Source organism: Denticeps clupeoides, chromosome 3, assembly GCF_900700375.1.
Source record: "Denticeps clupeoides chromosome 3, fDenClu1.1, whole genome shotgun sequence".
In the NCBI taxonomy this organism is placed as follows: Eukaryota; Metazoa; Chordata; class Actinopteri; order Clupeiformes; family Denticipitidae; genus Denticeps; species Denticeps clupeoides.
In genome coordinates, this window is record NC_041709.1 from 36,173,176 (window position 1) to 36,187,130 (window position 13,955).

At 50.2% G+C, this 13,955-nt stretch overlaps 1 protein-coding gene across 2 annotated transcripts in view; it reads right to left on the reverse strand.

Annotated features, from left to right (window-relative positions):
- The window catches only part of elfn1b (extracellular leucine-rich repeat and fibronectin type III domain containing 1b), a 47,175-nt gene continuing 33,220 nt past the window's right edge, over positions 1-13,955 (reverse strand). The window contains exon 2 of one of the 2 annotated variants that reach the window (XM_028972111.1): positions 1-4,610. In XM_028972111.1, coding sequence (XP_028827944.1) covers positions 1,699-4,257 — 2,559 coding nt within the window. In that variant the 5' untranslated portion in view covers positions 4,258-4,610 and the 3' untranslated portion in view covers positions 1-1,698. Of the gene's footprint in view, positions 4,614-13,955 lie in introns of both variants that reach the window. The other variant, XM_028972109.1, reaches the window with a different exon arrangement.

Sequence of the window (13,955 nt, forward strand, 5' to 3'; positions counted from 1 at the left end):
TAGGAAATAAAACAGCTTTTATTATTATTGTGCTCTTTTTAATCCGTTCCACCAGACCCTCCAAGCCCTTAGATGTCTTGCGACCTTGACTCAGGCGCACACACACACACACACACACACACTCGTTCATCTCCAGCAGAACCCACTTCCTGCTCACAGTGCACTCGTTTCCTGTCTGGATTGGTGGAGGCGGGGGTGCTACAGTTCGCAGTATTGAAAAGGCGTAAATAACACAGATTAGCTATCAGACTAACTCGCCGCCCGGTCTACGTTCTCCTGGCGCTAAGAACCACACCATCAAAACTAAGCGGAGGAGGAACTCTGGCTGCAGGAGGAACTCTGGCTGCAGGATGAACTCTGGTTGCAGGAGGAACTCTGGCTGCAGGATGAACTCTGGTTGCAGGAGGAACTCTGGCTGCAGGAGGAACTCTGGCTGAAGGAGGAACTCTGGCTGCAGGAGGAACTCTGGCTGAAGGAGAAGCTCGGCGAGGTTCCTGCAGGGTTTGTGTTAAGGCTGCGAAGCTGGAACCTCGGTGGATTGGTCGGGGGCTGGAGTGCCCAGAATGCGGTAAAGGTGCTTGGTGACTGTGACCGTCACCTCGGTGGGAGCTGCTCAGGCCGACGTGGACCAGGAGGGTCACAAAATTCATTCCTGAGGTCTTGAGGCCCATTCTGAACGTCTGAACTGCAACGATTTCTTATCCTCACAGCGGAGGTGGACTTCCAGAGTACTCCGCGCTCTGAAGGAACGTTCTTTCGAAGCAGAGCGAGGTCCCTGGCCTGGAGGTGCAGGTTTACAGTGTGTGGTATTGGGGGGTTTGTAGAAGAAGAGAGCTGCCTGTAGATTCGTACTACACGTAGTTACATTCGTCCTCCTGTCTGTCGGATCATCAGGACACTGAAGGTGTGTGTGTGTGTGTGTGTGTGTGTGTGTGTGAGTGTGTATCGGCTGCTTTACGATGACTCAGCCCTGCAGCGCTACTTAATGACTCTGCAAAATCAATGAATTAAAAACTGGGTGGCCTAGAGCATGTCTGATGTGTGTGTCCGTGTGTGTGTGTCCTTATTGAACAGTGCAGATTACATCCTGTACGACGTGAGACATTCATCCGAGAGTTTATAAATCAATGCTGGTAAAAAATAAAGAAAGCGCGTGTGAAGGAAATCTGGAGCTGTGACCTGCTGCTTAAGACGTGACCCAGAAAAGTAAATATGTGCGGTTCGTGATGGCTACGTTAGCTCCGGTTATAAGTCAGCTTTTGTAACAGTGATTTTTTCTCCTCTCTGTAAAGAGTACACAAGTCAGCCTACTGCCAGTCCACACAGCCATGCTATAATAAAACAATGTTATTAATCATTAATAATAGCAATTAAGAATAATAATTATACTGTAAATAACAATAGTATTCTAATGGTTTGTTATCATATTTATAGAAAAGATTGGAGAAGAGTTTGAGTCTTGTTGAAGTCGTCCTCTGTTGGTTTGGCATGTGAAGGTTCCGTCAGTAGTAGACGAGTAAAAATGTCTTCCCATATACACATTACATCTTCCTAAACTAGTTTGTTTTTTTTACATCTCTCTGTGGTTCAGTCGTTACTAAAATTCCTGGCATGTCTTGGTCCGATCTTCACGGATAAGTACGTCTTAATCAATGTTTAAAAAAAAGGGGAAAAGGTGCCAGCGATAGGGCGGCGTATTCAGCATTTCTGCTGCGCCGAGACACCCTTCCAGTAGTCCAGGATGTCATGCAGGTCTTCGTCCCGGGCGAACTGCACCTTCCTCCGCAGCGCATGGCCGGCAGCCACGTACTCCTCCTGGTCCCTGTGCCGCTTGCGGTGGAGCTTGAAGCGCTCCCACAGGCTGAGGGAGGGCCGGCAGGAGTATTCCGGGCTGGAGTAGGTGCTCAGGTTGTGGTATTCGGGTGACAGCTGGGAGTAGGACAGCTCCCTCGGCCGGGAGCGGGTCAGGGGCTCCAGAATCGATGCTTTCCGGCTCGCACTTCCGGGTCTTTCTGGGACCTCCGTGCCCGGGTGGTGAGACCCAGGGTAGGAATGTCGGTGCTCGCCATACTGCCGAATCCTCTCGGCCTCAGCGCGAAGTATGACAGCTGCTGGAGTCACCGAGCGGAGAGGTTCTGGTTCTGCGGGTACCACCGACGCGTTCTCGATGTACTTGTTCTCAGAGCGGTAGGCCCCTTCAGACCGGAAGGAGCGAGGACTGCGGACCGAGCCGCTCGAGGAGGTGGACGGCCGCTTGGGGGTCGGCGCCTCCATGCTGTGGTGTCTCTGCAGAGGGTGTGGTGGATAGCCTCGGCCCTTGTAGACAGGGGACAGGAACCCCGACTTGCTCTGCTGTTGCGTTGGGTGGTCTGAGATCAGCATCAGCTGGGGTTCGGCTGTGGAGACCGCGCCCGACTTCACGCCCTGAAACGATGTCGACTCGGACTTGAGGGCATCAATGCAGTTGTTTATAATCTGGTTAACCTTGTCCACCTCCTTGGCAATAGTCGAGATCTCTGCCACTGAGCTTTGGGTGTTCTCGCATTCGGTGCTGCCAGAGACACCAGGACATTCCCTGTCCCGGTCGAGTGGTGGAGGGGGAACTGGCTCCTCTCGCCTCACCTCCATGTAGTTCCCTTTGCTGCTCTTTGCTGGTGTCTCCCCGATTTCTTGAACTTTGTATGGCTCCACGTCTCCGGCTCCTCCACCCGATGGGAGGTATGGCATCCTCTTCACTGGCGGTCCCTCTCCTGCCAGGAGCTGCTGCTGCTTTTGAGATAGCTGCGAGATCCCACTGCTGCCCTCCAACTCCCCGCCATACCTCAACTCTATAAGGTTTTTCTTCATCTTGCCCAGTTTTTTTTGACGCTCCTCGTCTTTCCTTTTCCTCCTCAGGCAATGGTAGACCACGCCTAGGACGATCAGCATGCTGAACAGGGACCCCAGGACCGTCATGATGTAATGTGTGGCTTTGGAGTCCCCTGGCAAGCGTTCCCTGACTGTTTTCGGTCCGGTGGGGATGGTTAAACACGTCTCGTTGAACCGCAGCGAGTTTCGGGTGGACACGACACAGTAGGTGTACTCCGTGTGTGACTTGAGGTTGCGGAACTCTACATCTTCCCTGTGTTTCGTCAGCGTCTGGATGTCCGTGTGGAAGCTGTTATTGTAGAGCATTAGGATGTACATCTTGCGGAACGGATCGGGGATCTGTACCGAGATCACTGCCATGTGGCCCTGAGGGGTGGGCTGTAGGTGCTTCAGCTTCATGGTTGGACGGGGCAGTAGGTCGTGGACGGTAGAGCTGATGCGGACTGGTTCTTCTGGGGGGGTCCCAGAAGGACAGTCGTCCGCACCACATGGTGATAGGTCTAGCAGTGAAATAGTGGCCCCACCTCCATCCACCTGTCCAATCAGGTACGGTGTGGTGTTATCGCCGGTGCAGACCGTGTTCAGAGCATGAAGGGCGTTTCGGTAGGCTGGCGTCCGCGGGTTCTGGCTCAGGAGGTTGTACCCGGAGAAGCCGGTAGGAGACTCACACGCCATCCTCTCGCTCGTTCGGTTTGGGAACACGGCCAGCCACTGAAGGAACGGCAACAGTTCGCAGGTGCAGCTAAACGGATTGCTGTACAGCTCGCACGTCGTCAGCTTCTGCAGGCCTGAAAACGTGGCTCCATCCAGGACTTGGATCCGATTCATGGAGAGGTCCACGTTCTCAATGTTCGGGCACTCCCAGAAGGTGTTCGGAGTGACCGTCTCAATGAGGTTGGCTTGCAGGTAAAGATACTGCAGCTTGCCAAGGCCCCGCAGGATCCCTTCGGTCAAATTGCGCAGCCTGTTGAATCCCATCTGCAGAACCTGAAGGTTGAACTGTGCCGAGAACGCTCCATCTTCTACATACGAGATGTCGTTCTTGGTGAGGTTCAGGTAGGTGAGGTTGCCAAATCGGCTGAGCGATGAGTAGTGGATGCTGCGGATTTTGTTCTCGTTGAGCCGCAAGTCCACTATTGTGCTGTTGATGTGCAAGGGGACGGATTCGAACGGAGGCTGATTCTGGCTGCAGATGGCCAGCCACACAAACCCCTTTTCACCCTCGATCAGCCAGCAGTCGGCCCGCACCTCAGAGACCCTGGAGAACGAGAGGAGCAGAAAGAGCCACGCTGCCGCCGGCAGTCCGCGGTGGAAGGCACATGTCTGTGTCGCTGGCGACGTGCCTTGGCCTCGGTTCAAGCAGGCCTCCTGTAGCATTGTGGGATGCATGACTGCCAGAGGGCCCCTGCCAAGATGTTGAGGTTATGTGTCGCAGCCGGAGTCTGTTTTAATAACCGCTTCAGCGACGCCAGACGCCGAGTCGGGGTTTCACTCGCTGCGTAGTTCTGCCGCTCAGCAGAGGCACTGCTGCAGTTTTGTAGCGTTCTGGGGCGTCATTTTGGTTCATTGTTCTTTTCTTCACATTAGATTGATGGAAGCCAGTGGGGTTTGGACAGAACACCCAGTGTCCATGACTGGTTCAGCTTGGATGTGGCATTAGAGTATGAAGAGGTTGGTGGGACTGGGCTTGTGGTCCTCATATCAGGCAACGGTCTGGCTTCTTCTAGGTCCTCTGGAAACTCCTCCTTTGAATGAAACACAACAGAACAAGACCAAATTATGCACAGGAAGTTACTGTATGAAGCACGGCGTTAGCGTATTTGGCAAATTTGCTAAAAAAGCTCATATTTGAGGCAATAATAATTCTAAACATTTCTAAACATATTTATTAGAAGAAATGATGAAACAATCATGGGTAACAGCATGTAGCCCAACAGCTCAAAATTAACAAACGTTTATATGAAATATATTTTTTAGGATTTATATTTCATTCCCAGGTGTAACATTGCAACAGGAAAGTCAAAACTGAGGTTAAACCGCTGCGCTTTTGACGCGTAAAGTGCAGGGAAAACGACACGATCCCCTCCAGCACAAGATCAGTCATTTCACACGTGAATACATGTACTAATATCAAGACTGCACACGAAGTTAACATTATCAAGTATAATGGAGATTTATAGCAGACAAGTAACACATGGCAAAGGGAGGAGCCATGTGTAACTGTACTTTTTCTGGCCTGTACGGTACTGTACTTTGGAGGTTAAATGTTGTCTGTCTGTCCTGGTTTATAGTTTGTGGAGTTGTGTGTATTTTAGAGGTTAAATGTAGTAGTTTGTGGAGCGTGTGTAGTTTGGAGGTTAAATGTCGTCTGTTCGTCCTGGTCTGAAGTTTGTGTAGTAGTTTGTGGAGCGTGTGTAGTTTGGAGGTTAAATGTCGTCTGTTCGTCCTGGTCTGAAGTTTGTGTAGTAGTTTGTGGAGCGTGTGTAGTTTGGAGGTTAAATGTCGTCTGTTCGTCCTGGTCTGTAGTTTAGGTAGTAGTTTGTGGAGCGTGTGTAGTTTGGAGGTTAAATGTCGTCTGTTTGTCCTGGTTTGTAGTTTGTGTAGTAGTTTGTGTAGCGTGTGTAGTTTGGAGGTTAAATGTCATCTGCTTGTCCTGGTTTGTAGTTTGTGTAGTAGTTTGTGGAGCGTGTGTAGTTTGGAGGTTAAATGTCCCCTGTTCAGCCTGGTCTGTAGTTTGTAGAGCGTGCATAGTTTGCAGGATGATGAATGCCTGTTTGTCTGGTGAAGGTAAACTCTCCGTATGTCGCTCTGTTGTGTTCTCTGAGGGTCTCTCAACCCACTCTGTTGTTTTACTGTCAGTCTGCCACTTCACGCACAATTCTGTGAACATCTTGTCTAAAAAACGCACACACACACATGCACAAACACACACACGCACAAAGCCAGATGACGTAGGAAGTGCTGTGTGTGGAGGATGGTTACCAGTGACAGGCGGCACCTGAAATTCCTCCATATTACACACAGGTATGCGGGTGCTACACACACATAAGACATCTGTGTGTGTGTGTGTGTGTGTGTGTAAGCCGAGAGACGTTAGCTTGACATGCAGTTTGTTAAACAGAAGCCCTGTTGGCAGTGCCGCTGGGAGAGGCTTGTCTTTTGAATCTTTTATACCGCCTGAGACGGCTGAGAACGGGGACATGGACTGTCACAGTGAACACACACACAGCAGACTACAGCGGTTGTGTAACTCGGCGCGAATGCCGGGTTGCCGCTGGTGTTTCGTGTGCTTGTGGGTCGTGGTGCGCTTGTTGAGGTTCTGTGTTTTGAGGTGGTTTTCATGATCTTGTTCTTGTCTCCACGTTTCTCCTGCTTGTTGTGTAGATGTGTATGGTGTCTCGTGCTCCACCGTTCCAGCAGTGTGTTATGGGACATGAAGGACAGAGTGAACGTTAGATGTTTCCTTGAAGAGCAGAGTGCAGGTGCAGACCACCAGGTCTGAGTGTGTGTGTCTGTAGTTTTGTGTGTGTGTGTGTGTGTCTGTAGTTTTGTGTGTGTGTGTGTGTCTCTGTAGTTTTGTGTGTGTGTGTGTGTCTCTGTAGTTTTGTGTGTGTGTGTGTGTCTGTAGTTTTGTGTGTGTGTGTGTGTCTGTAGTTTTGTGTGTGTGTGTGTGTCTCTAGTTTTGTGTGTGTGTGTCTGTAGTTTTGTGTGTGTGTGTGTGTCTCTGTAGTTTTGTGTGTGTGTCTGTAGTTTTGTGTGTGTGTGTGTCTGTAGTTTTGTGTGTGTGTGTGTGTCTGTAGTTTTGTGTGTGTGTGTGTGTCTGTAGTTTTGTGTGTGTGTGTCTCTGTAGTTTTGTGTGTGTGTGTGTAGTTTTGTGTGTGTGTGTCTCTGTAGTTTTGTGTGTGTGTGTGTGTGTAGTTTTGTGTGTGTGTGTGTCTGTAGTTTTGTGTGTGTCTGTCTGTAGTTTTGTGTGTGTGTGTGTCTGTAGTTTTGTGTGTGTGTGTCTCTGTAGTTTTGTGTGTGTGTCTCTGTAGTTTTGTGTGTGTGTCTGTAGTTTTGTGTGTGTGTCTCTGTAGTTTTGTGTGTGTGTGTGTGTGTGTGTGTGTCTGTAGTTTTGTGTGTGTGTGTGTGTCTGTGGTCTACACCATACCAGAAGGAAGGTTGAAGAAGGGAAATGTGGACGAGAGAAGAGTCGACATTAATGCCAGGGACACACAACCCCCATGCCAGGATCATATTTCACACATTTCACACTCATAACTGGATTTCACACATAGAAAAATGAACAAGTCTGACTACACACGCATGTGCTCAGCGAGTGTGTGTGTGTGTGTGTGTGTGTGTGTGTGGTTTAATAAGCTCCTGCACTGACACGTGCTGGTAAAGACATGCTATTTGTGAATATTCAGACATGTCAAAGGGGGTCATCTGGTAAGTGTGTGTGTGTGTGTGTGTGTGTGTGAGAGAGAGAGAGAAAGAATGAAACTGTGAGATAGAAACAGTGTGTGTGTGTGTGTGTGTGTGAGTGAGAGAGGCATTATTCTAATCTATTGGGAAACTAAAGACTCACACACACACACACACACACACACTTGAACCTTGTTGAGATGTTCTCAGAGAGAATATCCATGGCAGTCGGCCAGCTGTGCATGAGAAATAGCAGAAGATGTACACACACACACACACACACACACACACACACACACACAGTTTCCATCCCACTCTCTGTATCTCACACCCACACCGTTTCATTCTTTCTCTCTCACACGCACACACACAGCTTCACACACACAGCTTCACACAGACACCAGAGTAAAACATGACAGAAGCAGAGAGAAATCTCACACACACACACACCCAACCAGGCCCATTACGGAATCATGTCCTCTGTGTGTGTGTGTGTGTGTGTGTGTGTGTGTGTGTGTATCAGCTCAGTGACCCAGACGACACATGCCATCCATGACCCAGAACACGTCGCCATGGAGACCAGCCACCTGGAGAAAAGGTGCATCTTTTGTCCGTAAACACACACACGCACAGCTACACACATATCACACCCTTCACACCGCAGACACGCGGGTCACAGAGACCACGCAGGCCGAGCAGCACTGCATTCTGGGTAAAACTCTCAGCAGCTGAATCCAGCGAGGCGAGGAGAAGAACGCTAATCCAGCGTTTAAGGCCAAAGCCACATAATTCTATTAATACCCTGAATTACAGGCTGTGTGTGTGTGTGTGTGTGTGTGTGTGTGTGTGAGACACGTTAGAATCTGTGTAAAACCAATACAGTAGCCATCATTCAGTCAAGGTCTGACCAATCAGATCGGAGGTGACGCCCCCCAGATCCTGAAGCCTGATTGGACGGGCTGTCCATAATGTGTCCCTCATGTTCCTCTGCAGGAGATGGTTTTCACAAGAACATGCTCCAATGTGGCTGCATTCCGTGCGTGTGCGTGTTTGAACATTAATATTGCTGCTACTGCTGTGATTCCTCCACTCAGCTCTGCAGGAGCTCTAGAGATGCCTCCTGCACTAATTAAAGCTGAATAAATTACTCTGAGAGGGTCTGCATGTGTGTGCATGTGTGTACTGTGTTATGTGTGTGTGTTATGTGTGTGTATGACCACAGCAGAGACGGTCAGTTTTATTTGTGTGTGTGTAATGTACTGTGCTGTAATGTCCTCCTGATGTTCTGAAGGCCTGTTCCGGAGGTCCCAGAGGAGAACATTTCGATGAGGTTCTACCGTGAATGTTCTGTCCAAACACTCAGGTTCTACTTTCCACCCACTTTCTCCTCTGGAAGCACGAGAAGAAAGTGTGTGAGTGAGAGAAGAACAGGAGGAGAGGAGCACGTTGAGGGCAGAACTGAGAGTGACAAGGTTCCAGAGAGAAGAAGATCCTGCAGATCACCTGACCTCAGGCTTGTAATGACTGTTGGTTCTGGTTTCCACTGCAGTGTAGAGTATCGTCATGTATCTGAGACCGGGTTCCTTGTCTCTCGTCATGCTCGCTTTCGTTGCTGTTGTTCTATGTTGTGGTGGGGGTGATGAAGAACTCGGGACATCGTGATGGAATTTGGAGTGATGCATGATGGGATACCTCTACTTTAACTCTGGGGCAGCTGTAGTCTGCCGTTCTTTCCTTTCTTTCAGGTTTCTTCTTCTTATCTCTCACCCCTGCCCTCATTTTTATTCTCCTCCACTCCTCCTCATCAAGGCCCAGGGGGTTCAGCGGCACTTCACTTCTCCACCACACAATCAATGCAGCTTTCTCTAGCACTGTCCACTGTCCCCCTGTCCCTCCATCTGTCTGACTCTCTTCCACCCACCTCCACCACCATCCATCATATGAATACAACCTGCAGCCAGTACAAGCCTGTAGTTTCAGGTGGAGGAGGGGTCATTTAGAGGAAGAGATAGAAGAGGGTCGGTGGAGGAGTGATCAGGTGGAGGAGGAGTCAGGTGGAGGACGGGTCAGTTAGAGGAAGAGTTAGAAGGGGGTCGGGTGGAGGAGGAGTCAGGTGGAGGAGGGGTCAGTTAGAGGAAGAGATAGAAGGGGGTTGGTGGAGGAGGAGTCAGGTGGAGGAGGGGTCAGTTAGAGGAAGAGATAGAAGAGGGTCGGGTGGAGGAGTGATAAGTTAGAGGAGGAGTCAGGAGGAGGAGGGGTCAGTTAGAGGTAGAGTTAGAAGGGGGTCGGGTGGAGGAGGGGTCAGTTAGAGGAAGAGATAGAAGGGGGTCGGTGGAGGAGGAGTCAGGTGGAGGAGGGGTCAGTTAGAGGAAGAGATAGAAGGGGGTCGGGTGGAGGAGGAGTCAGGTGGAGGAGGGGTCAGTTAGAGGAAGAGATAGAAGGGGGTCGGTGGAGGAGTGATCAGGTGGAGGAGGGGTCAGATGGAGGAGGAGTCAGGAGGAGGAGGGGTCAGGAGGAGGAGTCAGGTACCCAGTTGAAACAAAACAGCATCACTCAGTATTTAAGCTTTAGTTCAGTGTGTATGTACATATATATTATTTTATGATTGTACTATGGGGGGGGGGTCTGTGTGAAACATTATTTCAATACACGCTATACTGTAGTACTGACGGTAAACCAACCTTGAATCTTGAATCATAACATCTAAAGCTGACCACCATCAAGCTACAGGAGGTGCAGAGAGAACAGGGTGCAGCAGCCTCCACCCAGCTGTGATGTTCGCTGCTGCTGCTGAAAACAATGTTTCTTTACTTCTGTGTACCCATAATGCATTACAACTCAGAACACATGTAGCGCACCCATGACAACCCACGCCCGTTTAGTCTCTATGTTTGTAATAATGTGTACGAGTTGAGCGAAGTGTGAGTTCACGCCTCGGCTCTGCAGGTAATGAATAAAAAGAGGCGCTGGTGCTGATTCAGGTGCTGATTCCTGCAGCATCAACGTTCCCACTTTACAGGACTCATGCAGAGCGCCTTGCGGTCAGTAGTTACAGGCCAGTACCCCGGAGCAGGGTTACGTGCATGAAGGAGTCAAGATGCTGAACCCACAAGGGCCATCATGACCACAAAGTCCCAACGCGCAGACAGCCCGGTGCAGCAGTCTCCGTCTGGAGGACCTGCAGACATGAGCAGAGTACAGAAACAGATGCTCGCCCTGATGCAGCAGGCCCTCTGCAGCGCTTCACCATCACCATGGCATCACCATGGCAACCGGTCTTCTTCACCTGTCCGTGCACTAGCTGCACCTCCGACGACAGTGACACAGCGCTCCAGATGAATTTCCTACACGCTTCAGGACGGGAACAGGTCACATGGCACGGGCCTCCAGAGCTTCCTCGCGTCCTCCTCTCCTCTCCCAGACAAAATGGCTCTCCTGACCCTGTCCGGATCGAGAGTGTGAAAAACCATCTCACCCCGGTCAACACCAATTTCAGAGGAATCTCATGGAGGAAATACCACCAGCTTCTCACCTGGCCAGGAGCTGTCAAACGAGAGAAAAAGCCCTCACAGACCTAACACTGGTGTGAAGGAATGAAGATGAATCAGGAGACTGATGGACGGGTGCGCTGCACGGCCCCATGGGACCTGAGAGACAAGGGCACGACAGAAATCAGGGAGCGGGACTGATGAGAGAGGAAATCCCCGGCAGAACGACAGACCATCAGAAGTGGGCCAGAAAAGAGGAGAAGCAGGAGGAGTGCAGGAGAAAGGGAATCCCAGAAGAGAGGGGAGATTAAACGGTGGCCCGGATGAAGCCACTGTGGCGGGAGCAGAAATGGGGACAGAGTTTCAGTGTCGGTGACGAGATGTTCTACACCATCCGTACCTTCATCCTGAGGAGGGCTGGATGTGAACTGGACCTGGTCTGCAGCCTGGTCCAGGTTCAGGCTGAGAGGTTCATCACCTGATGCGTGGTGTTGGTTCCTTCGCACGACCTCTGGGGTCAGGGCACAGGGGACGCGATATCAGCAGGAATGGTGAAGAAGTGATGAGCGTCTGCCGAGCGACCGCCACCTTATCAGCGGCCTCAAACCTTCATTAGACCCTCCAGAGCAGCTCTCCATCACCGGCCGCCGGTGGGTTCTGCTGAACCGGTTCTTCCCCTGGTACCTGCTCCTCATCCTCACGGAGCTTCTGCAGGCCACGCCTCGTGGCTGGCGCGGCCCTGATCCGGGCGCGGTGCTTTATGCACCCGCAGTAATAACTCCAGCGCTGACAACAAGTGCGCTCCTGCGGCCAGACCTTCTGCAGAGGTAAGCAGTCTCCGCCTCCGCAGGACGTCCAGGAATTACTGCAGTTAATCAGCAGGTAATGGACCGGGTCCCCGCACCGGACGGTCCTCGGAGCGTTGTAATTTAACCCAGCATCACTTCTACCAGGCTGCTTATCCACGGTCAACACGTGCACTGGTACCGCTGGAGGGGAACTGGAGGTACCAGCACTTCACCAGGACCGCCCCCAGATGTTTATTCCAGCCATGATGATGATGATACTACTCGTCATGATGGGCCACATTTACTGAACAATTAGTATGAAATGTTCGAATTTTTTAATGCAAATCGAAGCGTTTCTTCTGCTTCATTGTGGCATGAATTAAGATGATGGCTGGTCCCTCAGAACCTCTTCTGTAAGATCAATCGTCTTCAGTCCAATAACGAGATGATGTCATGGTGGACGTTCCCATCACACTCGTGATATAAATATGATAAAACACACATCCCTTCGTTAATGACTCTTGGTTGCCAAGCAACATGTTGGTGAAGAAGACATGAAAGCCCCTCTTGATGCTTTCATTTGGAATTCAGCTGCTGAATATTTCACGACGACATCAGACGTGAGTCAGATTTTAAAAGCGCTTCTCACGTTCTGTAGACCTCGTCTTCTGTTACGTCCTGTGGCTGAACCTGGACCAGATCTTCTCGCGGCGCGGGGGCTGGAGATGGAGCAGGTGGAGATGGTTCACTCACACACTATATCACTTCTCACTCGCCTTTGAAGGAGAAGACCACAAAGTCCCAGGTTCAAACCCCACTTGTGTCCCTGAGCAAGACACTTAACCCTGAGTGTCTCCAGGGGGGGACTGTCCCTGTAACTGCTAAGGCGGATGTAAATCTTGAGCTTCTGCTGCAGCTTTGCTGGTCTTTATGAAACGTTTCACATTTTAATGCACGACACCAACCTAAATGTCAACAGCTGGGGTGTTCATCCTTGTCTGTTCTCCAGCAGAACAGTGTGTGTGTGTGTGTGTGTGTGTTTGAGAGACTCCATCCCGGGTGTGGTAGTAGGGTCTGTACTGCTGCCATGAAATGATGAGGAGGAGGAATGAAGATGAGGGATTAGCTGCTGACGCTTGAGAAGGACACGAGTGATGAGAGTGTGAGAGAGGACCACAGTGTAGCATGGTGTTCTACTTACAGCTGATGGCTGACGTGTGTGTGTGTGTGTGTGTGACCTTCTGCTCTTTTTACTTCCCTCTCTGTCTCTCTCTAAATCTGTGTTTTCATCCATTACCTTTTTAAAACCTCACACACACACACACACACACACACACACTTTAACCTGGAACTCATTTCACTGTTCTGTGAACCTCTGAACGGCAGCTGAGTGTGAACAGAGCCCTGAAAACAGAGATAACGACTCTTTAATTAAAGTTCGAGGCGCGCACACACACACACTCACACACACACACACACACACACACACACACACGACAAAGCAGAGCAAACGAGCCAGTACGAGCAGGAAGTGAGTGTGTGTTCACAAGTTCCTACCCTGACAGGTGGATGTTTAACATATTTACTTTCCACATTCGGACAGCACACACACACACACACACACACACACAGAGTGCTGGGTTCGCTCATATTACGCTGGATGGAGCGATTACTTTTAATCCAGTTTGATGCACATTAGCATTGTGAGTCGCAGAGAACAGAGCAGCAGTACACACTCTCGCTGTGTGTGTGTGTGTGTGTGTGTGTGTGTGTGTGTGTGTGAGAGTGATCCTGCGCCATCTCCAGTTTAATGTCTTTTGGCTGGGGGAGAGAAAGGGAGAGTGAATATCATTACGACGCTCGTGAATAATGCACGGGGTTTGAATTAAAGCGGTCAGAAATTAAACTCTGAGAAGAGAGGAGACCCTCGCGGCTCCACACTCCTCCTCGTCCCACGTCTTCATCTTCTGGACTCGCCGCTACACTCCACCTGTCCTCCCTGAATAATAACTCCTCACAGCAATGGGGTCTGGAGCTCATGGGGCTTCAAGTTATGGACGCATTAAACCGCCTGCGCAGAGACGCCGTCTTCAGTTTTGTGGAGATCACGTCTCCCAGTTCTCCACCCATGAACACAAGGCCTCATGCAGGATAGTGCACTTACACTGAAGGCATCATGCTATTTTTTTACAAGTCTAGTATTTACTGCTGGATCTCCAGATGAACACATTGCTCATTTAAAATCGGCCTGGTCTGAATTTTTGCTAATCTAATGCTATTCTGACATCATGCTATTCTTAGAGCTGCTAACCGGAGCTTCTCTTGTTTTTCACATCTTGCTAGCTAAATATTCTCATAAATGTCTCGTGTGTTAGCAGTGCTTCAGTTTAACACCATACGGCTA